This window comes from Portunus trituberculatus, chromosome 9, assembly GCF_017591435.1.
Source record: "Portunus trituberculatus isolate SZX2019 chromosome 9, ASM1759143v1, whole genome shotgun sequence".
Classification (NCBI taxonomy): domain Eukaryota; kingdom Metazoa; phylum Arthropoda; class Malacostraca; order Decapoda; family Portunidae; genus Portunus; species Portunus trituberculatus.
In genome coordinates, this window is record NC_059263.1 from 270,407 (window position 1) to 295,621 (window position 25,215).

At 42.5% G+C, this 25,215-nt stretch overlaps 3 protein-coding genes across 12 annotated transcripts in view; 1 reads left to right on the forward strand and 2 right to left on the reverse strand.

Moving 5' to 3' along the window:
- Nucleotides 1–173: 173 nt before the first annotated feature.
- On the reverse strand, nucleotides 174–17,280 carry LOC123501677 (tectonin beta-propeller repeat-containing protein 1-like). Of its 7 annotated transcripts, none has more exons than XM_045250647.1 (21): nucleotides 17,119–17,189; nucleotides 16,285–16,366; nucleotides 15,393–15,656; nucleotides 14,866–15,048; nucleotides 13,980–14,406; nucleotides 13,615–13,835; nucleotides 12,591–13,399; nucleotides 11,256–11,360; nucleotides 10,622–10,793; nucleotides 10,150–10,315; nucleotides 9,414–9,523; nucleotides 8,822–8,935; nucleotides 7,349–7,488; nucleotides 6,727–6,805; nucleotides 6,451–6,573; nucleotides 5,947–6,066; nucleotides 5,466–5,616; nucleotides 4,941–5,140; nucleotides 4,316–4,525; nucleotides 3,989–4,222; nucleotides 174–3,753 (listed from the first exon to the last, which is right to left on the reverse strand). In XM_045250647.1, the coding sequence occupies exons 3-21, from the start codon at nucleotides 15,615–15,617 to the stop codon at nucleotides 3,364–3,366; spliced, it is 4,179 nt and encodes a 1,392-aa protein (XP_045106582.1). In that variant the 5' UTR covers nucleotides 15,618–15,656; nucleotides 16,285–16,366; nucleotides 17,119–17,189; the 3' UTR covers nucleotides 174–3,363. The 7 variants fall into 7 exon arrangements, with proteins under 7 accessions (XP_045106582.1, XP_045106585.1, XP_045106584.1 ...); XM_045250650.1 differs by having other exon boundaries at nucleotides 16,285–16,411; nucleotides 17,119–17,179; XM_045250649.1 differs by having other exon boundaries at nucleotides 16,285–16,350; nucleotides 17,119–17,174.
- LOC123501681 (elongator complex protein 5-like) lies at nucleotides 16,993–25,158 on the forward strand. Of its 2 annotated transcripts, none has more exons than XM_045250660.1 (8): nucleotides 16,993–17,084; nucleotides 18,097–18,209; nucleotides 18,626–18,757; nucleotides 19,057–19,275; nucleotides 19,703–19,869; nucleotides 20,271–20,473; nucleotides 20,977–21,104; nucleotides 24,473–25,158. In XM_045250660.1, the coding sequence occupies exons 2-7, from the start codon at nucleotides 18,125–18,127 to the stop codon at nucleotides 21,065–21,067; spliced, it is 897 nt and encodes a 298-aa protein (XP_045106595.1). In that variant the 5' UTR covers nucleotides 16,993–17,084; nucleotides 18,097–18,124; the 3' UTR covers nucleotides 21,068–21,104; nucleotides 24,473–25,158. The 2 variants fall into 2 exon arrangements, with proteins under 2 accessions (XP_045106595.1, XP_045106594.1); XM_045250659.1 differs by lacking the exon at nucleotides 16,993–17,084 and adding an exon at nucleotides 17,126–17,628.
- LOC123501679 overlaps nucleotides 21,316–25,215 on the reverse strand; it is a 58,875-nt gene continuing 54,975 nt past the window's right edge. For all 3 annotated transcript variants that reach the window (XM_045250656.1, XM_045250655.1, XM_045250654.1), the window contains one exon: nucleotides 21,316–25,119. In XM_045250656.1, the coding sequence (XP_045106591.1) occupies nucleotides 24,440–25,119 (680 nt within the window). In that variant the 3' untranslated portion in view covers nucleotides 21,316–24,439. The remainder of the gene's footprint in view (nucleotides 25,120–25,215) is intronic.

Below are 25,215 nucleotides of genomic sequence, written 5' to 3' on the forward strand. Positions count from 1 at the left end.
TAATATTCCCTTCATTTTTACATACCATGGAGTGAGTGATTGTACAGTGTGTGTGTGTGTGTACCTAGTTGTATATTACAGGGTTCGAGAGGAGCTCATATAGTGACCTGTCTCCATATCTACTTTTATCTAGCTTTTCCTTGTGTGTGTAATTCACTGTTTGATCTGCTGCAGTGTGTGTGTGTGTGTGTGTGTGTGTGTGTGTGTGTGTGTGTGTGTGTGTGTGTGTGTGTGTGTGTGTGTGTGTGTGTGTGTGTGTGTGTGTGTGCGTGTGTGTGTGTGCACAGAAACTTCTACTATAATACTGTCCTTCAAATGCCTCCAAAATGTGGCTTAAAAAAAAAAAAAATATGTATCTTACAATAGTGAATCAATTTAACATCCACACCCTCTCTCTCTCTCTCTCTCTCTCTCTCTCTCTCTCTCTCTCATACACAGCAAATTGAAATCCCCATTACATAAAGCACACAAAAAATGTCGCATTACAATCAGCATATCGTAAACCAGGTACACTTGCATCCATACCTTGAACAAATTATGGCAACTATTCTTTTGTTGAGTGGTTCATTCCAGACTGCTTCCTCTCCTGCCTTGCAACTTCAGATCCAGTCAAGTCTTATCAAACCATGTGGATTAAAATAGTGGCTGATGTAGGATGTGTATGTCTTAATGGATGAGGGGATCTAAGGAGTAAGACACGCGAGGAGGCAGCTCAGAATTCTACCAGGATACTCAATATAGGTCACCAGACTATGATGGTCCAGTATAAGTCAGCTGTTACCTTTCCTGCCACTATGCTAAGCTTCCCTGTGAGCTGGAAACATAGCATTAAGTATATGTGCAAAATCTCAAAGGACACACTTCACTGACCTTGAATACTGAGAGAACACTGCTCTATCCTGCCACAACAAAACTCGATACTCTATAATGTATCTCCACTAAAAAGCTTGAGAACAGGGGCTTCACTTCATATAGGGAAGCTCTAGAAAAATGCAAATGTATTACAAGGTAGGTATTCACAAAGATTGTTTCCAGCAGCTATAAATATTTTGAAGGAATGTTACAGAGTTAATAAGCTTAAGGTATCTAGGTGCTATAGCTTTATATCACAATATATACGGGGTGGTGGTAAGGAATGGCAACACACCTCACAACCTCTTCAGAAATGCTGCACTGTCCATACTACAAAGAGTACTTGATCTGTCTATGTCTGTCTGACTGGCTCACATTTCAGAGCAGAGATCATTATCAGGGACCAAAGTAATACCATTAATCACTAACTCACTGATGAACTATACTAAAAAGATATATGGAGGTAAAAAAATACTAGCAATATCAAAACGTCCACAAAAAACTATACTCCCAAAAGATAAAGCCTTGCCAGTTTCTTTCCAGGTTGTTATTGTCACTCTTGCTCCAGCACTACACACTGCTTTGTTTAGTGTATCTGCTAATGATGAGATGTGAGCTAAATGTATGAAAATAAAGTAAGCATTCTTGGAAGTTTCTAAGTGTATGAAAAGATGTTTTAATGAATTCAAGTATGAGTCACAACTTAATGAACTTCATGTCATTCCAGAGAGAGAGAGAGAGAGAGAGAGAGAGAGAGAGAGAGAGAGAGAGAGAGAGAGAGAGAGAGAGAGAGAGAGAGAGAGAGAGAGAGAGAGAGAGAGAGAGAGAGAGAGAGAGAGAGAGAGAGAGAGAGAGAGAGAGAGAGAGAGAGTGTGTGTGTGTGTGTGTGTGTGTACCTGCTCCTACCAGAAGTTTGGATGAGGAACCTTTTGAGTTGAAATTAAATCATGGTGGGTAGATTAGTATTTCTTATGGGAATGCAATTTGTTTAAGTTTGTGAGATGACTGATGAAAATGTGAAGACAAAACACATGATGGATGCTAAACAGACAGATAAATGCATTGGTGAGCAAGTTGTTAATACACTGGCACAGAAAACATGTACAACCAGGAGGAAGAATGAATGGACAGCACAGGTGAGATGGAAAGGTGAGCACTGCACTAGGTTAATCTCTGAAGAACAAATACAAGCCCTGCACAAATCAGTCAGCTTTGTTCAAATGCTATAAATGAGTGAGTACTGACAAAGAGAGCAACTGTACAAAGACAGTGTAGCAGTTTGACCTCTAACACATCAAACACGCTAAACTAATCAGGAAATAACATACATAGTGAGCAAAACATACAGTGTGGCAAGATGTATCACAGTTTCTAAGAAGTTTAAAAGTTTATCAGAATCATAAGAAGTTTTATGCTCCATACTAACCTAACTCATTTAATAGAAGGACAGCGTTAGACAAGCATGTGCAATATAGCTAATACAAAATCTGCCAAATTGTCTTGATAACTAATATAATGGACACACAGACTAACAGAGATCTTTGCCACCAACACCACATCCTTCTCTTCAGGTAAGAGAGACCATAAATACCACTAGGAAACCTTCACATTTCACCAAAGAAAATCTCTTGTTGTATCTTTCTCTACACATGCAAAAAATATATACACATATATACAATTGCAACATATACTCAAGACTCACACCCACACTAGCACAGGTTACAAGCATTTTCTGAGCACTCTCTCTCTCTCTCTCTCTTGGTACCTCATCACAGTTTACAATATCTTGAGGCACAGTACAGTCCACACATGCACAGCTCTCCAGCCACGTGACTCACTACTGCCTTAGACAATGATATGCAGTGTTTCAATAAGAACAAACATCTCAAAGTTAAATACAGTGCTAGTCATACATTGCTTTACATAAACCTTTCAAATCTAAGAACACAGTATCTGTCTAAACTGACACCCTACTTTTTCACCTCATCTGCTTGTTTGGCAATATTTGTGTCTGTTTCTTCATTCCCATGGCAACATGAGATTAGTCCAAACACCTGAGTTAAAAAATATTGCAAGGCGAGTTTCTTTTTTTTTTTTTTTTCATCTTGCTGTTACATATAAACACTAGCTGGCAATACAAGGTAATAATAAATGCCTGATAACTGTTGGAGGAAAGGCAATCCCTGTCCACTTATGCACACTGAAGAAAAAGAGTAGAAAAGAAAGAGTACAGCTTAACAAGAACACAATTCCTTACACTTAGACATATGATAGGAAAAAATGAGAAGAAAAGTAGAGAAGCAAGAATTACTTTACACAGAAGGAAAAGAAGAGAGCCATGGACAAGAAAAGAGGCAAAACTAACCCATCTCTATACACCAAAGAAGAGAGGAAGAATGTGAGGGAGGGGAGAAAGAAACAATAGAGATTACCGAGTCAACAGGAAGTATTAGCTGCCATGAATAACGCCTTATCAAGCAGATGACACTGGCACTAAGGAGGCGAGGACCACTAGTCAGTTGCATCTGGGATGGAGACAGTGGAGGGCACAGACATGCGAGCACACACAGCACTCCATCCCGTCCCCAGAGTGTGCTGCCAGCCAGTGCCGATGGGACAGGAGGGCGTGATACCCACCCTCCTCACCATCACACCCTGCACTGACCCATTCTCTGTGTTGTACGACTCCAGCACCGCCCACAGGGAGCCAATGGTGTCCACGCTGAAGCTGATCACCTCGCCACACACCAACTCCCACCCGGTGCCCTCAGGAAACAGTGGCAGGACATTAGTGCGACGGTGCAAGTTCCCAGCTCGGTCCAGCCCCCAAACAGCCCCTGCCCCTGATGCCACCTCCACCAGGGGATGTCCAGGGGAGTCCACATTTACCCACTGTGTTCCCTGCAAGGATATGAGGTGGTGTGAGATCCAATGGGGAGGAAGGAGAAGATGCAATAAAGTTTACCATTAAAAAGCATGTGTAAATCTTTATGGAAATTTTTCATATAAGGAAATTAAGAAAAGAGCAAAATTATTCCATTCATTAAGATCCACTTGTAACAGTTTCAACCATAAGCAGCCTATTGAAATGTGTATGTGTATGCTCTCTCTCTCTCTCTCTCTCTCTCTTCCCTACCTGTGGAATGCCAGGAGTCACCCCAAGCCTGAGGTGAGCACGGCCATCCTTGCTGACGGCCCACACACTGTGGGAGTGCACCCCGGCATTAACACTCATCATGGGGCACTCGGCCGGCACCAGTATCCAGGAGTCCCCTTGGTGGCAATCCAGCAGCACACCAAGCCGCACCACCACCTCCCCTGTCACGCTCACCCCCCACACTGGCACTGTTCCATCACTGGCACACATTGGCTGTCAAAATAAAAGAAAAAAGTTATTTGTTTATACTGATTCTCATCTCTGATCACAAATTCCACATGACACTACAGAAGACACAGAACTCACAGAGACGGAGATATCTATGAGTGCCACCTTCTCCATCTGGCGCCAGGGTCCCGAGGTGGTGATGCGACACTTCCTGAACCACCGCCGCCGCCGCACCAGGTCCGTCACGTAGCGGTGGCCGTGATAGTTGAAGGGGAAGTCTGTCGCGTACTGCCACCCCTCCTTGTCCACTCCCCCGGGTGTGTGGTAGTCTACACACCACTCACTTGTCTGCAGTGAGTTGGATGAGTGTCACAGTGGAAGACAGAAGGAGGGTGGGATCTAAACACTACTGGCTTGTCTATGGGTGAGTTTGGGTGAAGGTGTGCATGTTAGAGGAAAAGGAAGGAAGAAAGGAGGAATTTAACCAAGAGGGGGGGAAGCATGAGATATTTAAACACTACTGGCTTGTCTCAGTGTGAGTGGGGTGGATGTCAGAGGAGGAGGAAAGGAAGAAGGAATTTAAAAGAACTACCCAATATTGAAAAATAATAAAAAACTTATAAACCAGAAAAACTTAAAATCAGTTATGGTTGCAAATTTACAAATTTCTCCTTAGTAAAATTTTGGAAGAAATATAATGCATTTGTAAGTCAAGATTCATTCATACACACACACACACACACACACACACACACACACACACCCAGGACCAGTGGCGTGAGGGCAGGCGGATGCTCTCCTTGGGGCGATGGTGGCGGCCGGTCTGGTCGCTCCAGGTGTTGCGGTCGGTGGGCAGGCCACGGTGGGTGAAGCCGGTCACTGGGTTCCACCGCTGGTTCTCCCACACGTACATGTGGCGTGTGTCACTCAGCAGGCGGTCCCCGGACTCACTGGTGATGCTCCCTGATGGTAGTCAGGTGTGAGGAAATACAATAGCATTGTGTTCTACAATTTCTAAATCTTGGTGATGATGTAGGAGTTATTTCATGTTAATTTCAAATCTCCCACTTCTGTATCCTGGTAAACGGATACTACATATAGTCCAGAATATAAAAAACAAGTGAGGGTTTGGTAAGACTACAAATTATTCAACACACACCAAAACAAGAATTTGGAATAATCAACAGTGTTAGCATCCCAAAGTTTGTCTTCAGGTAACAAAATACTGCACAGAGATCATGAGTGGCAGTAGCAGTGATGGTAATGATATGGTCTGAGGAACACTCACCCTTGCAGAGGCCACCTTCCTCCTCACCAGTGTAGATGTAAACATGGAAGTCATAGGAGATGGCCCAGGTCACCCCACACGCCCCGCTCTCCACCCTCTTGAAGTGGCCCCCCACACCCCGCCAGTACCAGTCCGTCAGCTGACTCTCGCCCTGTGGGATGAGAGGTGCAGGGTACAAACAGCACTCACTAGTAAAGGATGTCTTTCATTTTCTTACTAATCACCATTACTGTAATCAACCCCTGACACTCCACTGCAGGATGGAAGCCAGTCAATACTTCAGTGCTAATGAGTCATAAATGAAAATTTTCTCATTTAGTGGTAAACAGTAGACTCTATTCACTGCTTTATCTATCATGTAATTATTGGTACAAAAAAATGGCACTATTCCCTAAACAGCAAGATTTTTACTTCATCATGCAGGTCTTGCTCTGCCTGTCAAGAAATACCAATGACAAGTGCACCACTTCCCTGTACTCACCGCGCCGTGGTTGTAGGTGACATTGGTGATGGTGACGTCACCCCGCACTGCCACGTGGGTGATGGCGGAGGGTGGCAGGCGGTGCTTGAAGCTGCACCAGTACTGCTCGTCAATGGACAGCTAAAAGGGTGGACAGAACAGTGATAGATGGTTCATTCTCTACTTTATTTTTCTCTCTTTTTCTCTCCTATTCATTATTTTTCCTTTCCTCTACTTCCACATCTTCCATTTATATATCTATTTTGTCATTATTTGTTTAATCCTATCTTTATCTAGCTTTATCTAAATTTTCTCATGCCCTTAACATTTCTTCCCATCTTCTTCCATATCCTTCTTTCCACTTTCTACGTTCTTTTCCTTCCCCTTGTTACCTTATGGAATTAAAGCCAACAGCCTTACAAGAGAACACCTACAAAACACATCAGGACAATTCACATGACAACACCAAGAAACATAAATTGGTGTGTGGTTATACTGTGCTAACAAACATCATTAAAGTCCCACCTTGAAGTCGTCATCATCACACATGACAGACACATCGCAATGTCTCCCTGGCGTTATGTTCATCAGGCCTTGCTTCTCCTCCTGGCCCCACACACCCTTCTTCTTAGTGTTCAGAATTGCCACCTGAAACAATACAATACTTTATTTCGCTCATAACCTTCACTAATTTCAACTATTCTTACCTATTCAATCTAACATAAATTCTTTCCTAATAAATACATAAATATAGATCTTTTAACAGCTTCAAGTATCGTAGGAGATCTTTCCTCTTCTCACCTTTTTAGAGAACCTGGGATTGACATGGATGGCAATGTTGCAATCTGTGCCCCGTCCTGTCTGAAGGTTGACATGGAACCTTGGGTGGAGAAAGAAATATGTACAACAGATGCACACCTTCATGAGGAGGGTGGTAATCACACATAGCTGTCTTCAATGCCCATCACACAAAAATGCATTCTCAGGTATATTTATATGCAACTTGTCCTCAAAACATAAGACAGCTGAATTACAGGTGACAAGAAAGAAAAGCATGCATCAACTGAAATGAGGAAGTGGCAAATATTAAAAAATATTATTAAAAGTATGTCCATATATAGCTTTGGTAATACACGCACAATAAAGCAAGGAAAGGAGCTCGTGGCAAGAGTACAAGATGAATAAAACAAAAGACAAAACAAAAAGTGCGGCAAAAATAAGAGATGGAAAGAACAATTAAAATTGAAATCAAAGAAAGACTACACAGGAAAATTGAAAATGGAAACCAAGGAAATGACAACATAACAAAGTAAAGAAAAGGATGACATGAAAAAATCACAAAAGAAAAAAACAAACATGCAGTGAAAGGAATGACAAAAAAAAGTTATAAAAATAAACCACAGGAAAAAGACAAGCCACTCACTGCTCAGCTCTCTCGTGTATCTCCACCAGCACCGAGACAAAGCAGCCCGGACGGAACCCTCGATCAAGAAGCAGGACGGCTGATGTTGCCCCCTCACTCACTGGCAGTTCCTTGTGGGACACTCGAGCCTCCAGACGCAGCTGCAGTGAGGGGTGGGAGGTGAAGTTTGAGGTCATGTGAGGGAATGATTTTGAATATGAGTGCAGAAGATGCCTCATCCTGATTACTAAACACTAAGGCAGTGTTGTTCTGGTGAGGTGCCACATAAGAGAGTCAATGTGATACTGATCTCATCTTGTCTTTAATATGAAAATGTAAAGTCATTAATCTATTACAAATCATTATCCTCCCTACAACAACGTGTACAAGATCTTGTTTTGAAGACAGATACAAGTCATACTCATATCCTGTCTTTGCTTTGCAAATAACAGATAATGAAGCGAGCAAGGTTCAGTCTTGCACTGGTCTTGATATACAAATGTGTGCCATACACACCAAGTAAAGTAAAGACACAATATAAACACATGCGGTGAAAACTACATTTGTACTAATTCATGAAAAACAAAAATGTGTAACACAGTGGTGCAAATATGTACATGAAGGAATATCTCTATGACAAAAGCTTATCAAAAGTAGTCTGTACACATGGCCATGCACTGAACTTCCATACAAACACAATTAATTCATCTAATCATTTTCATTTGTCAATAACGGTGAAACGTCTCACGCCTCAGCCAAGACGTGAGAGAATGTGTCCAAACGTGAGTGTGAATGCCAGTGTATGTGTTTAGCTGTCTTGTCTTGACTACCCCTCCACTACAGGGCACACTGTCATGGCATGTAGTGGCTGGAGATACAATCCTTAGCTTCCTTAGCCTCTTAAGCAGTGACAACAGCCACATCTAATTCCAGCCCAAATATTGGATGAAAATCTTTTAACTGAACTTTAAAAAATTTTGCAATTAAAATATTTCCCCCAAGATTACAGATGATTAAATCAATATTGATATAAAAGGAATCCATTAATCAAAGTGTGTTCTTAGTGACTTGATTTCTTTCTTTTTTTAGATTATAAATGGCTATTTTCTATGCAACACTCCTTAAGAACTCAAAAGAATATTCTACATAAGTACAATGGTTCTTTTTTTAACCAATAATCAATAAATATCAAGGCTCTAAGGTTACATCAAGGCCTCATGCTGGTAAGGAATAATTCATTTGATGTACAAGGCAATCACAAGCTGTTTTATCTCACTCTACACAAAAAATAAACAGATAGGTGACAAAAGACAGCTGGATAAAGGTGAGATAGGGTTCTGTCCAGCAGTGGAATCATATAAACTGATGATTTTAATGGTGATGACTTAGAACACTTTACCTTTCTACAACATACAAGGACCCCTTTTTTTTTCAGTGTTCCTCATTCATTAGTTACTAAAGCTATGAGGATGCTCAGAACCAAGAAATAGTCACCCTCTCTGACAGGGACGCAACGGAGGAGCACAAGGAAAGCAGGTAACGAGCAAAAATCTTGTGTCTAGAGTTCCCCTTTGCGACACTCTGGCGATACTCGATTTTCCATTTGAGCTGTACGTGTGCAGACCAGTCAAATCATCTCATAAAGGTATATGGAGTTCATTCAGGTTATTATATATATACTAAGACTACATGCACAGATAAAAAGATATTAGCACAATGAGCCACTGAGAATATGAGAATAAGATATAAATCAGTTATGAAGGATAATAAACATGTGAGATAAGAATAGCAAATGAACACAAGAATTCTTGGAACAAAAAGAGAAACACACAAGAAAATAAAAAGAGAAGGAGAGGAGAAGATAACATTTATGTGGGAGGAAGGAAAACACAAAAGATAAGAACAATAAGAAATAAAGTTAGAAAGGAAAAAACACAAAACACACCAAGAGAAGGCAGAAAATATGGCAACACTGACAAAAAATGACACAACTTGAATGAGAAACGGGTGAATGAAAGGCTGAGAAAGGACACAACGAATGGAAGGAGAAAGATGAAAGAGAGGAGGAAGACGTCAACACACTCACCTCCTCCTCTGTGAGATACTTGTCATGGAAGTAAAGGTTTCCCTGCGCCGTCAGTCCCCACACCGCATACTGAGATGGGCGCTTCTTGTGGCCTCGAAATGTCTTGCAAGCTGCAGAAGACACTGGTTTTTAGGACACACACACAATCAAAACAAGGAGAACACTGTAAGAAATTGTACTAAAAAAAGAGCAAAGAAAGATGTGAGAAAATATAGTTTTACTGGCAGAGCAATGAACCAACAGAATGCATTGATTGACAGAGTTGGTGTGTGTGAGGAGGATACATAGCTTTTGAGGTAAATATAATAAATTAATTAACAGATGAGCCATCATGAGCTTTGACACAACAATCCTATAAAAATACAAATAGGTATGCACTACATAAACAAACAATGTCAAGAAACTTAGCACTCATATTTACAACATTGATACAAAGAATTAATCTAAGGTGCAAATAATGTGTATAAGGAACATCCATGACCTGACAAAGTTGGATTAATCTAAATATGGATACATGAAAATTTGAGCTTCATTTAAATCCTACACACACACACACACACACACACACACACACACACACACACACACACACACACACACAAAATATCAAGAAAATAACAAAAGACCATCCTGACAGCAAAGAAGAATAACAGGAAAGCCAGGCATGTTACAAAAGCTGAACATGTTGTCACCAATAAAGATCTTAGAAATGTCACAGAAAGTCTGACATGCCCACCTAAGGCGATGTGGTTGAGCCATTCCTCAGCCTCCGTCTCAGTGGAGAAGGAGAGAGTCTTTGGCTTGAGGGGGTAGTTGGGGTGATAGAGAGCCACCAGGGACCGGCCCACTGAGGAATCCACACATAGGGCCACCAGCAGGATGGAGCCAATGGAGATCTCTTCCTGATGGGGAACAGATGAATAAATGAAGCTTTTGGTGTAACTACAAACCTTGAAACATAAAGACCTGAAACATACTGACTTGAAACATTAAGACTAAAACATACTGACTTGAAACATGGACCTAAAATATTCTGACTTGAAAAATTACAACTGAAACACAGAGCTGAAACAAACTGACTTGAAACATAAAGACTGAAACATACAGACTAATAGCATAAAGACAACTAGGAACCTTCAAACATAATCAAACACTAAATAACCAACAACTGACACAGATTCTTTAGCCACTTCAGCCACAGGACTCACCACTGCCGGTGTAGAGAGAGAGTAGTGGAGGAGGAGTGTGGCGTCCTTCACCTGGGACCGACGTGACCCCACCATGACCAGCTCCACACTCGCCGGCACCCACTGCTTGCTCGCCCACCATCGGCACTGACCCGAGATGGCCCAGGAAGACCCCTCCACTGCCTCTTCATACCTGGCCATACAATAAACCTCATCACCTTCACTGTTTATGATGAGTTAACTCCTTATTGTCTTATGCTACTCAGGTACCAGATCTACTGTACTTACTACCGTACTGTACAGCTTGACAAGTGGTTACCTAAGCATTATGTTACTCATTCATACTAAGCCACCTGCTGAATCGTAAGTTTATATCTTGTATAACAAAGCAAAAAGTAACAATTAGCAAAACACCACCAGACTAGATACAAAGTTAGTTACTCTTTGTTATCACCAACACACTCACTACCAACACACACATCGCTTCTCATGCTAAACACGCCAGAGAGAAGAGTAGTAGTATCACTAATTCCACCAAAGATTAAATTCCCCACATGGAGCAGTGAAGGAGGCTGGAGTGACTATGACCTCCAGCTTCACCAAAGATCCTGTTCCCCACACAAGCAGTCACACGAAGGCAAAGTCAGCCACAGACCCACTGAAAGGCTCGATCTGCTCCTCGTGCCGCTGACGTAGCCGCTGCAGCACATTGACCCGCCACGGCTCACTCGAGTGCACCGGGGACCCCTCACTCACAAACCTGAGGAGTGAGGGAACGGGTGATGCCTTGGTGGGACACAGCAATATTTCACCAACTCATACACACAGTAACACCTGAACTAACCACATATGGCTGTGTTTATATATCTATGTCTTTATACTTTATTCCAGCTCACTACACACTACCTCACCAACTCACTAGGAATATTATAAATTTGTACATGAAACTTATCAAATTCAATACATGTCTAGCATATGCACTTTTCAAAGTAATAACCTAAAAATAAAAACAAAAATTAATGTATTTCTAAAATCAGAGAATATTCTTTATTGTTAATATGTGATCAGAGAAACCAGCACAGTATATACCGGGGTACACTCTCATGCTACTTCTACATATAACCTTCAGCTTTTGTTATATCACCTTCACTTCACTTGGCCCCTCCTTGCACATATGAATGAGTCCTTTTTAAACCTCTGACAAAATCAATAAAGAAGAAAACCAAGACACACTCCTGAGTGGCTTCTTGGCTAAAATGATGTAAAGTTCCTAATAAAAAATTCAAATAAAAATGGACTTTATTGTAAACCATAGCAATGGCATAGGAAAATAATTCTATTGACCACAACCACTGACAACATTGGAGCCTCTCAACACCACAAGAACCACAAATACATAACAATATAACCACACACATCCTAACATGCCCATCACAGAACAACAACTGGCAGACTAAAAATATTTCAATTTGTCAATACCACTGAATGCACCACAGCCCATCTCCTCCTCCTCCTCATCATCACACTGTGCAATGCAGAACAAAACAAATAATAGTAAAAATGCAAACTATAACTAAGAGAACAAAACCTCCACACAGCCTCAGGGAATGATTTCAACACTATTCACTCTTACAACCTTCCTCACAAACCAACGGATGAAGTAGTGGCACCATTAAACCAATCAAACAACAGCCTATTGTGGCATATGAGTGGGTTGCCTCCTTCCTATCAGTTTCCTTCACTTTTCCTCTACCACCACCACCACCATAAAAACATCTAAAAAAACAAGAAATAAAATAATAAATAAATACATGGACAACTACCTATACCACTAAAATACTAATTAACATGCTATGAGATCCAGTGTAATAATATACTTTACTTTGAGATCAAATGAACAACTACTAAAGCAAAGACAATTGTGTGTATGCATATGAATGATGTGTCCATGTGTGTGTCTGAATGAAGAGCAGTGGTAGTGCATCCTCACCACTTGGGCATGTTGTTTGCCTTGATCCAGCAGCCTCCGCCCGTCACCCACATCCACAGATGGTCATCCTCCACCGGCAGAAGATTGAAGATCGGGCCTTCCTCTCTCAGCGCACCCACTTCCCCTCGCAGCGGCCCAAGAGACCCCTGGGAGCTGGTGCTACTGGCATGCCTCAGTCGAGACTCAATCCACTCCTTGGTGTTTGGAGAGAAGTGCTGCTGCTCTGCTGACTTCTGAGTTGTACCATCCTCCAGCTCACTTGGCTCCCCTGGTGTGGCCTTCAAGTCATTCACAGGGCTGCTCTGGCTGGCCAAAAGGCTGGCCACATACTCCCCAGCATGGTCTGACATGCCTGAGGACTCAAGGGAACTACAGTCCTCTGGGTATTTGATTTCAATAGAGGGGGAGTCCACACTCTCAACCATGCTCTGGGGAGGAGCAAGTGACTCATCTTGCAAAGCACCATCTGTTTTCTCTTCTGCTTTACCTGATATGTTTTCATCTTCCTGCTGCTCCTTCATTTTCCCTTCCTCCTCCTCTACACTGTCTTTCACTGATAGGCCAGCCAGGACCTTCTCAACACCCTCCAGGTTGATGTCCTCTGGTGCAGTGGTGTCGGGGCTGGTCACCTTGCCCGCCCCTGACACACTGGACTGTGGACTGGCACTGGAGCTTTGGCCACTGTTGGATGGGCTCTCACAGGTGGTGATGGGGAGGCTGATGGGCTTCCAGGTGCGGCCAGCAAGTTCTGATGGGGTGACACCCGTCCTCACCAGTACCAGGGTGTCTTCACTGCTCACACCCCACACCTGCACACACACACACACAAAATCACCCTTCACAACGATGCACACATAAACATCCATATACATTAAATCAAAAATACTCGTATGACAACACTTGAAAGAGGAGGGAGAGGAAACCTAATCACAATATACATCATTCTTAACTGAAAAGTGAAACATTTCAACCTCAAATCAACTGACTATAAACAAAACCAGATAAAATATAAACAAGGCCCTACCTGGTCATTGGGTCCCATGGACACACTGTTGAGGCTGCCCACCATCATGAGCCAGGAGGTGCCCATGATGCTGTTGTAGGAAGTGGCCGAGTCAGACCCCTCTAGCCCTCGCCTGAACCACACTCGATGGTCCCGTGTCACCGCCCACACCGCCTGCACCCCCACCGCCACCTGCTGCAGCCGACTACCCTCAGGGGGCTCCACCACCACCCAGCCATTCCCTGCAGGATGTAATATATGATGAAAGCCTTAGAATAGTAAATGTTCCTTATCTTCCTTCCATACAGATCAGAAATTTCTACTCATTGAAATTGAAAATAGCAATCCTGAAGTTAAAAAAGAGAATTATGGAAGAGCACACTCACCCACAGGGCAGTCTCTGCTGACTCCCATCCTCACTATCACCTTCCCATCCCAGGTCACAGCCCACACCCGCCCAGACCGTCCAACACATACTGACGTCACATCCATGTCTGGGGGCGTTGGTATGTGCGTCCAGCGGCATCCCTCGGGACACGAACCGTCCACTCCATCCCGCACCATCACCCGGCCCAATGCAGTGACAGCCCACACCATGAGGCGGTCTGGGTCCTCGCCCGGCACCTCCCCGCCACCCACACTCACATCAATGAAGGGCTCCTCTGTGGCATCCTGGTGGATGGGAGGCACTGCTGACCATGTGTCCAGGGCAACATAGCGCCGGTAACGCACCCACTTCCGCCGCCGCACACAGGAGTTCCAGCGCTTCTCGGCGGTGTAAGTGCGAGGGAAGTCTATGGCATATGTCCACCCCTGAGAGGGAGACAAGGTTATGACATACTTAACTATTGCTTGAAGTGAAGTGATGACTAAAAATTTATTCCATGGTACTGTAGAACAATGGTATCATGGTACCTGATAACAAAATGCATAAAATACTCGTTCGTTCTTTTAAAATAAAACATAAAAGTAACAAAGATCAGGTAGAGCTCAAATTTATATAAGTAAAAAAGGGTAAAAATCTAAATAATAAAAATAGCCAATCATTAATTGATTAAAAACTACAAATCAGGCAAAATAGGATTTGAATATACTAATTGCAAGAGCAAGAATACTGATGATGGAAACATCCCCCATTAGGAGTGTTCAGATAACCTGCCAAAGAAGCTGACTTTGACACATTAGACAGGTATATGTATACTCTCATGATGCCTCAAATGTTCCCTCTTTGAAGATGTCTATCCACTTTTGAAAAGATGACAGCACACTCACCTCCTTCTCCAGCGCCTGGCCCTCGTGGGTGTAATGCAGGTGCCAGGGTGACTCCCAGGACCAGGCCAGGGTGGGCAGAGTGATGGTGCTGAGGACACGGCTTGTTAGGCCGTCAGCACTGGAGAAGTTGGCTCGATCTGAGGGGAGCAGCACCCCAGTGAAGCCTTCTATGGGATTCCAACGCTGCAGGAGGGACAGGAATGTAAGGAACAGCAGAGACAGACAGGATAAAAAAAATGTTAACTGTGGAAATAAAAAGTAATATAAAAGAAGGGAAAGGAGAGGAAATCTTTATTATTTGCTCCAATTCATGAATTCAAACCTTGTGTAAATACATAAATTAATGAATTTCAAAAAAATAAAATGAACTGAAAATATGAAAATAACGTCTTAAATGTGAAAAATTATAAATCTGATAAACTTTTTTTTTTACTTGTGTAACTTTTCAAGAAAATCACTCATTCAAAAACTGAGATTCACCTGTAGCTACTCTGAATCACTAATACCACAAGTCAGGTCCACCTCACCTGGTTCTCATAGCTCTCCTCACACACCCTGATGGGCACTGACGAACCATACACATACACGTACACTTGGTGGTCGCCCCCAAGCGCCCACAGGACTGACTCGTGTGCTGACAGACGCTTGAACTCAATGCCCAGGTAGTCCAGCTCCCGCCAGCATGCCTCATCTGTGGAGAGGCCAAACACCCGGCCCAGGTTGTTGACGGCAAACAGCTGTGATGACGGCATCCTCTCTCACCCGCCACGGCTGCTGCCGCCACCTACTAACTGAAATACAAGAAAAAAATACTTAAAAATGAATACATAAAAGCAAATAATATAATGAGATGCTGCCCTCAATATGTTATTTTTTGTATATATATTGTTCTTTCCCCAGTGTCCCTTGCAATACTGTGAGTGTGGCAGTACGGCTGAGCATCCCACCTGACTAAATGAATAAGCAACTATGAGCCATACTGCTGAATTATGAAAGAGTAGCCAACCAGATGAACCAACCAGGTGTGAGGCTGGTAATGGTAGAGCCACCACTACACCATGCAACACCACACTCACAGGCAGTGTTTAGCACTTTTCTTTCATTCTGAGTCACTTCATCTAGGAAGCCATGAACCACCATCTGAAATTAGCCAACCACCACAGGTTTTCTTTTCTTGTCATTTTTTAGCATATTTTGGCTGGAGGATGCAAGTGTGACAGGTGAGGGAGAAGACCCTCATCAAGGCAAGGAACCAGTGTTTGTGAGGAGACTGTCAGTATTTCAAAAGGACAAACACTGACAGAAAACACAAACAACAGTGTAAATAATAGCAGAAATTAGCTCAATTTGTGATTACAACTGTTTACATGCACTTAAAGGTCAATGATATATTCACCTCACACAACTTTATCTCCTCACCTGCCTGTTAGCTGTGTGAGGTGAGAGCAAGGCCTGGGGAGGTGATGGGGAGGAGGGACCACACACCTGCTGACACCACCACCTTAGATATACAACACCACACACTGCTGATAGGACTGGACTAGCTCTGTCATGTGTTCAATTTGAGGTTAATGACTATCAAATTACAAAGCATTTCACACATCTACGAATATTCATTACACATAATCACTCACACAAGATTACACTATAACATAACACCCTATTTTAATCATTCAGGTGTTGGCTAACGCAGCACAGGTGACCCTAACACGGCAACCCTAATATTATGACAGCTAACCTTCAGAAAAACCCACACACACACACACGAACAGTTAGCCAAACATAGGATCGACTTCATCTGAATGCTAAATAATATTCGGAATGGTTTAATTTTGATGCCTTCAGTTTATTAATCTCACTTCACGATAAATGAAGGTAAGAAAAAAAAAATAATCGTGTCTTCACCCATCCAAGACCAACTCTCCTAAAACACTGTAGAGAGAAAGAACTATAAAAAAAATGAACAAAATAAAATGATGAAATACATAAATGGAGCCGCGCTACTCTTAATGCTTACCCTTTTCCCAGAAACCTCCTTGGAAGATTGAATGACATCCTACCCCTACACAAAACCCAGAGGACGCCACAGGACATCCTATCCTCACCCTGAAGGACACAACTGATCAGCTGACGAGGAGCCTCACTCAGCTGATTGCCACGCACACTCACGCACTCCTGACTCCTGACCCATTAACCCCATTCATTACACGCCTACTCTGGTGAGCTTTAGGGGAGTGGGTTGTACAAGTTTACCCGAGTAAGTGCCGCGGAGAGGATGTGCAGTGCTCCGCCTCCTGTCACTGCCCCGCGGAGACTGTTCACTGTTGACATGAGTGACGTCATCTCCACCCTCGCTGCCCCACAGCCACCACGCTGCCTTGCCTTAACATATAACATAACATAAATAATAGGATAACAAAGGGCCACCAGGGCCCATCTAGGTTATCCTGTATCAGTCGCACAGCGACCTCGTCATCAGCCTTGCTTTGCCCTGTCCTTCCCACACCAGCACAGCGTCACTCCAGTGACACCACATAGCCAGACACTCCACCTGGTGCTGCTGCTACGCTGCCTTCACCACCAAAACCACAGTGCTGCTCTCCTCTATCCACTACCACTGACAGGCATTCACTAGACCTCGTGGGGTGATTGCCAAGGCCTTGGCCTGCCCTTCCAAAACATTGTAGCACACAGGATCTGCCTCCTGAAAATTGGACAAGTAACCAGAACCTCCCTGGCTTGATTCAGAGGAAATTAAGACTGGTAAGGCTACATGTTTACCGTATTTTCATAAAGGTAATGTCATGTGTTTAATAATGTGCAACTTACATTTATCCAACCTTGTTTGCACCTACCATTATCCTGATTTATTCTTTGCACAACCTCACCTGTGGTCACAACGCTGAAAAAGAACAATTTCGCTTTTAACTAGCTCTGACCCAGGGTGATTTAACTCACCACCCTGAGTCTAGCCAAGCTTGGGCAAGTCAAGAAGCTCCAGACCAATACTCTTGTCAGACTTGGAGGCAGCACTGTTATATGCGAAAGATACACCTAACCTAACTTACTCTAAAGAGGAGGGAGGGAAGGGGAGACGCTTCCAAAAATAAATTCCCATACACTTTTTTGTTAAAGTTTGTTTTATAAAAGAAATTGTATGTTTCATGAGTGTATAGATAGTTTTTAGAAACATTCCAATAATTAGCATCAACCTGACATACACCACACCAGCACCTGGTTGGATGGTGAGTCCCACGCCATGGCAGCAGTGGTGACCCGCACAGTGCTGGACCGCCTGGTGAGTCTGAAGGAGTCTCCAGCACCACGCCTCCTCCTCCTGACTGGTGAGTGCTCACCTCGTTTAAGAAACTGTGTTTGCCTTGCAATTATTAAGACTCCTCTCTGTCCACTACATCTGACCACAATTGTAGGAAGGCTGTAGAAAGAAGTTTGCAAGGTAGCTGGGAACTGATTAGGGGTTATTCTTGAGAACTGCTACTTCACTTGTCTTACAAAAACCTTCATAGGCATTTAAGTATATACACTAACTGTTCTTCTCATAAAGATATTATTTTGGCAAATAGTTTAGAGTTATTGTTCTTAAGATTTACCATGATATGAATTTATACGATGACTATAACAACAACAACTACTGTTCTGTGCCTGGTTAAGCTGAGCCACCTCAATGTCTCAGAACTTAGAATCAGCATAGTATGACAGAATGAATTGAGATTTTCATGGTAGTGTTGCCGCCTTCCAGACACAGTGGAGGTGTGTGGGCGTGGCCTGCTGTACTGCCTGGTGTGTGCACATTTGAGGGCCGGCACACATGTCCTCTACCTCACCACCAGCTTTAACCCAGTAGAATTACGCCAACATATCAAAGATGATGGTTAGTTGAAGGTAAAAAAAATAAATAAATAAAATAGATAAGAAATAAATGTACAGGTGAATTTAACTATATGAACATTCAGTTTATGAATGTTTTAAATTATGAATAAAAGTATTAGTTTTGTCTTTAAACAGAATAAATTTTACTTCTACAGCTGTTTCCAATTTACAAATTTGCAATTTGCAAACAAATTTTCAAGAGCATAATTTACTCGTTTAGTCTGTATTTATGATTTTAATAAAGGAATAATTTTTTGTAATTATTAATACAGTAACCAGAATCATTCCCATCTGCTGCAGACACTGCTGGGAAAATTGAATTTTACGATGGAGCAACAGACCCGTGTGGCTGGGACAGCGGGGAGTCAGCAGAGTGTGTGACAAAATCCTTGCCTGAGGTGATGAGGAGCAGGTGTAAGGCAGGTGGCAAGGTGGCGGTAGTGGTAGACAGACTGGAACACCTAATGCTGCACCAGGACTCAGGGCAGCTGGTGAGAGGCCTGCACACCCTGGCACGTGGTGAGGCACACAACACTGTATTGCCACAAGGCCCACAACTAACCTCATTCAACAGTGACTAAACAAGCAGTGTGTGACAAGAATGGAACATTCTATTAACCTCAGAGTAGAATGTGTTACTTAAAAAAGAATGTTCCACAGTAGCTGTCTTACATCATCCTGTTGTAAAACCATTAAATGAAATAATTTATTTTGTTCCATTCATGGTATGACTTTATTCACAACTTGAGAGAGAGTTCCATATAGAATCAGAATGGTTTTGCTCCTCAGCTGAGTTTGAAATATATATAGAGAGGTATGATACACTTTTATGCCTTAACTCTGCCTCCACTTTTTTGTAGCAAATAATATGTTTGATAATAATGGAAAGAAACCATAAATTACACACTGAAATAAAAAAACAATGCAATTTCTATCCTCCTCGCAGAAAGTGAGGTAGAGCAGGTGGTGGTGTACTGTGGGCGAGATGTGGTGTGTGAGGACATGCTCGAAGCTGTCACTCATCTGGCATCAGGCGTGCTTCACCTCCGCCACACTCAGCCTTGCTCCTGTGCTGTCCTTGTCAGGAAAACCTCAGGCAAAGTCATCAAAGCTGTAAGTCCAAATCTATGCCTTTATATGTATAAATTATCTGTACAGATGAAGCACAATTTGCAAATGTATTTACAAATGTTTATACTTTAAGGCCCTAATTTATAACCTCTCCTCATTTGTCAACCATGATACCATTATGGAGCTATGGAGCTCATGATATGGGAGAGGGCCTCAAAAATACAACTCTACATTGTAGAATACCTGTACCTCTTTCTTATTTGTGTATCTGTCTCCAAAATCTTACTCCATTAAAAATGCTGTGTTATACTCCTTAGAACCCCTAATATTTCTTAATGGGAGTAGAGGATGTTTCACTTACTCAGATTGTCACTTACACTTTCTTGACAGTCTCTTCCCTCTTCATCCTCTCAATGCTGCCAAACTACTTCATCTCTTTGCAGCAAGAGGAGTTCTCCCTCACTCCAGATTTTAGAGTGCAAGGAGTCAAGCCAACACAGAACACAGGACAGGTTGGAGTGCCTGCTGACACATCTGCCTCCTCTGATCCTACTCCTGAATCCCTCCTGGCTGCTACCACCTTCAGCCTCTCCCTGACAGATGAACAAAGGCGTGCCAAGAATGAACTACTCTTGCCACACACCAGGTCAGTGCCACTTCTCTTGTAGACCCCATTATTCCCAAGTCTGTGGATTTTAGAATACCTTTCTCTTCATCCTTCATGTCTCTTTTGATATCTCACTCCCTTGGAAATATATCACCCCTATAAAAGTCCACAGCAAAAGAGCCTTCATGGTCTTTTCCTAACACTGCCTCTACTATGATTTCTTTCACACATCCACTTTTACCTATCCATTAGTGACTTTCTTCTCCCAAAATATTTCAGCATCTTTATTTTGGAAATTCTGTCACTATTTTGCTGATCTAATCTGATACTCATTCCTGTGAACCTTCTCAGGGACAAGTATGGCAGAATTGCTGATTTATTCATGTCTGCATCTCCCGGCTCACTAGCTAGTAGTGATGTCATACTACCCATAACTTGCTGTGACCCCATGCCCTGCCCCACCTTGTCTATCTTGTCCTACCATGTCTAGTTTTGCCCAGCCTTCTTCCACCCAGCCTGATGTGGTTCCCTTGTTCCCTCAGGGTGCAGACTGAGGGCGGCCAGATCCTTTATACACCAGACCAAGAGGACGACTGGGATGAAGACGACCCAGATGACGACCTTGATATTTAGTAACACAGGATTGGAAGAAGTGCAGTGACACCTTCAAGTAAGTGCTAATGAGGAACATGAGGTTCCCCAAACTCCACAACTGCCACGACTGACCTGAAGTAAGGCACCACAGGGTCTGTCCTCTCACAGCCACTGTACTCAACTCATCTACAGCTGTTTATAGGAGTGCTTACTTCTTATATTGGACTGTAATTACAAGCAACACAACTACAACAAAAATAATAGAGGCAATAAAAAAAACCAGGAAGCAGGATCACATGTTTATGGGACAGAAAATATATTCTTACATTGTACATCGAGACATTTATGTTGCGTCATGCAGGGAACGGACATTTAAGTAAATATCATCATAGCGTTCTACCTCGTCACTGGCCGAACGCCACATATCACAGAAGCACACACACATCTCTGTATAAATGCACATCCCTCATCCTCTCCTCACTGCCCCTCCTCCATCCCACCTACCCAGCAGATCAGTGTGAATACAAGCAGTCTGTAGCTCATAGTGTTTGTTCCTGTCTCTCTCTCACTCCCTTCCTGAATCACAATGGAATGGCCACCGGTACTACATATAATCTTTTGTTGGGTTTATATCGTTCCTTTAGGTAGATATTTATTTTCCCCTAACACTGTCAGTTCACAGTCCCTCACATCCCCATACTTAAGACATAATATCTGTTAAATATACTATTGTCCAAGATTTAGGTACATATCACTTACGTAATTCTCTCTCTCTCTCTCTCTCTCTCTCTCTCTCTCTCTCTCTCTCTCTCTCTCTCAGGATACCCATTAAGTTTTTGTCAGTGGTTTTTATCTTCATTCCTTTCCGAAACAAATAACTAAAAAAAATAACAAATAAAGTGCATACATCAAATTATAAAAATATTCGCAAAACAAACATGTCATTGACTGCTGCTCTGAACATTTACTCGTATCTTGCTACTCTGCTTCACAGTGACTGACCAGAAACCACACACACACACACCACACGTCACCTCACAAATCTCACTCACCTGTCACATTGCTGCCCTTCACATTATTCCCTTTTTGGTCAGGAGAAGCAATTAGGGCCTGGACAGCACCCACCTATGCCTTCTCTTTGACTTCTACATACTTGCTTCCCATCCTCACATCACAAATGGTGACTATACATATGAGCAGAGCTGACCACCTTTACAATCACTTCAGTAATCTGCTGCATTCAAGTCTTCATAAAGTCAGCTATTGCCAGTAAGAATAGCATAGATGAAGACAGATTTGTAGTGGAGGATCCTCATAACTGGAGATAATTGAATGTGAAAAATATCCTAAATTTGACAAAAGCATCAGGCAGTATTCTGAATGTGATGAAACTGATGTTGTATCACTGGAAGAAATAAAAATGTTGAGTTTACATTTTGTGGAAGTTAATGTTTTTGGTATGCAGATCAGTACCTGTGTAAAAGAATAAGTCTGTTGTGGCCATCTCTGCATACATACAAGTACATGTGGGTGGCTGTTCTCTACCTGGGGACTGAGTGCCATCACAAAGACATATGAAAACACTGAAGGTATATTCTGTACAGTACCCTAAAGTGTCATAACACATACAGTATATAAGTTAAATGTCATGTCTACTTCTGTATTTGTATTTGTCCTAAACACATCAATGTTTACAACAGATGGATAGGAAAAGGTTCACCCGTGTCTGGAAGTTGAGGGGAAAGCATACAAGATTATTAAAAAATACATATATAATTAGTGTACTGGGGAAGAGATATACACAAAAGATATGGCTTGATTAAGCTGACTAAAATGAGAATGCCCTCGGTATTGTTGTTTCGTTATGCTTCCTGGTCTTGCACATTTCACTTCCACGAACTAATCTATCAAGCTTATTGTCAGAGCTAAAGAGGAAACCTCATCATGAAAAGCATGAGTCTGTGTATGTGATTACCCAAAAGTGCGGAAGACCATGTACACCAATGTATAGCTAATATCTACACAATTATGACTAAGGTTTATGTTGCAAGACAACATTGCAGTAATGCATTTTGGTTTCAACCTCTCAAACTTTTTGAATATCTGGGAGGTCCAGCTCTTATTGAATTTGACACGCTTTACATATGAAACTCATCATAAAAATTTCCAATGTTGTTCAAGATGAGTTTTAAAGAATTGGAAGATCACGTTTCAGTAAAAATTAGCAGCCAAGACAAAAAAATGTTTCAAGTTAATCTTCACTTGTCTTTCTGTCATCACTGAGTTGCTTATAAGATGTCATTACTGTATACAACCATTTACTTCCACCTTATCAGTGCAAGCAAAATTACCCTTGAAGGTAGGAAAATAATATAATAAAGAGGAATCTTAAATAGTTTGGCATCAGTTAGCTGTTAACGCATCACCACTCATTGCTGGCGCCACCATCGGTTTGGCACTATTTCAATACTGCTCCCAGTTAAAATAGGTCAACTTTCACCATTAAGAATTAACACTGTAACAGCACAAGGAGTTCAGTGGTCAGCTTGAACAGCTTGCACACACTGTCAACACCTTCATTCCTATACAGGGAAATACTTCTGCAGTCTTCCAAACGTTTGGTGGAATGCATGTCAAAACTTTAGCTTAAAAAAGAAGAGGGTGAAAGAGTTCTAACCCAAACTTCATGGGCAGAGACACTTAGTGTACAACAATTCAGAATATAAGACAACCTGTGCAAGACCTTCACTGGCATGATCTTAATTCTATGAATTCAGACTAGCAAGACAACCTGCTGGGACTGATTCTGTAGTAATGCCTGAAACTGATTGCTTTATGTAGCTACACACATCAAACACAACATTGACTCCTTGCAGCCCTCCTCAGGGCCTTACCTTCTGTGGCTTCTTGGTGATATAACCAGCACACACACAACACTAAAGGCTGGCTGGTGCTCGCTGCTCACTGAGGGACACACGTGTTTCAAGTTCCAGTGGCCGCTCAGCAGCAGAGATTCCTGTCAGGCTATAATTATGTATTTTTGGCATGTTGACAACACTTCATGTCTGAAGTGAGGTAGCAGTTGTATGGTAGACTTAAAAAAATAATTATCATTGTCACAAAAGTTTCATTCCTCATTCCTGGTCCATCACCACACTCCCCATTTCCAAACAAAACAAGGTAGATATTCTGACTTGGAGAACTAGAACTCTAAGGAAGTGTCACATGATCACACACCAGTCACTGCTTTGGAGCCAGTCTTGTTCCCACAACTTTCATCACTTCTTTAATGTTCAAAATATTTCTTTCATTAACCTTCTTTAATGCTCCAAGATATTATTTTCATTAACATTAATCTACCTTGTTTCATTCATGTAGAAGATTTCATCCCTTAGAGGTCTGTATTATTAACTATACATTAGACACACTGTCTTCTTCCATCAGGCACTCTGCTCCAATGCCTTCATCGATGCTGATCTCCCTGTTGGCACGACTTTTGTTCGCCTCCCCGCTGTCCACACTTCCCCGGCCCGAGTCAGAAATCTCTGGACACTCCAAGATGCCGGTGTCCTCAGGAATGGCCATCACTTTCCGAGCAGAAGCAGAACCTCGCCTTTGAGAACGATCACGGGCCAGTTCGCCAAACTGGGTCTCTCTCACAAGTGGTGACAGAAAATTTTTAGTCTTTGGTGAGGGCAAAACTCCCTTCTTCAACAGTAATAAGCTTTCCTGACAGCTGTCACCAGAGCTACTTAGTTTCTCAAGACTGTGTGAACGCCACATTGGTAGCCTGCGGTTGTACCGCGCCCGCAGGAGCTGTGGAGACAGGGGCAGTATAGGCAGCTTTCTTGACACACTCAGAGAAGTCCTGCTCACACTGCTACTGTTACTACTACTACTGCCCCTTCTGCTGCCACCACCACCACACATGTTGTTGCTATGCACCACTGCTCTAGTGATGAATGGGTCCTCACACACCGTGTCCAGGATGCTTGGTGCCGACACTCTCCGGGCCGGTCGGTGCGGCTGTGGAGGTGGCACTGTGCCCTCCAGGTCAGAGTCAGTGTCATCTGTGCTGCCCATCACTGCCCCTATAAGGACACAAAACATTTAATAAATATGCAACAAAATTTTATTTTTGCTTTGTCTGCCTTATGGATGTGTAAGCGTGGCCAAGTTCCAACACA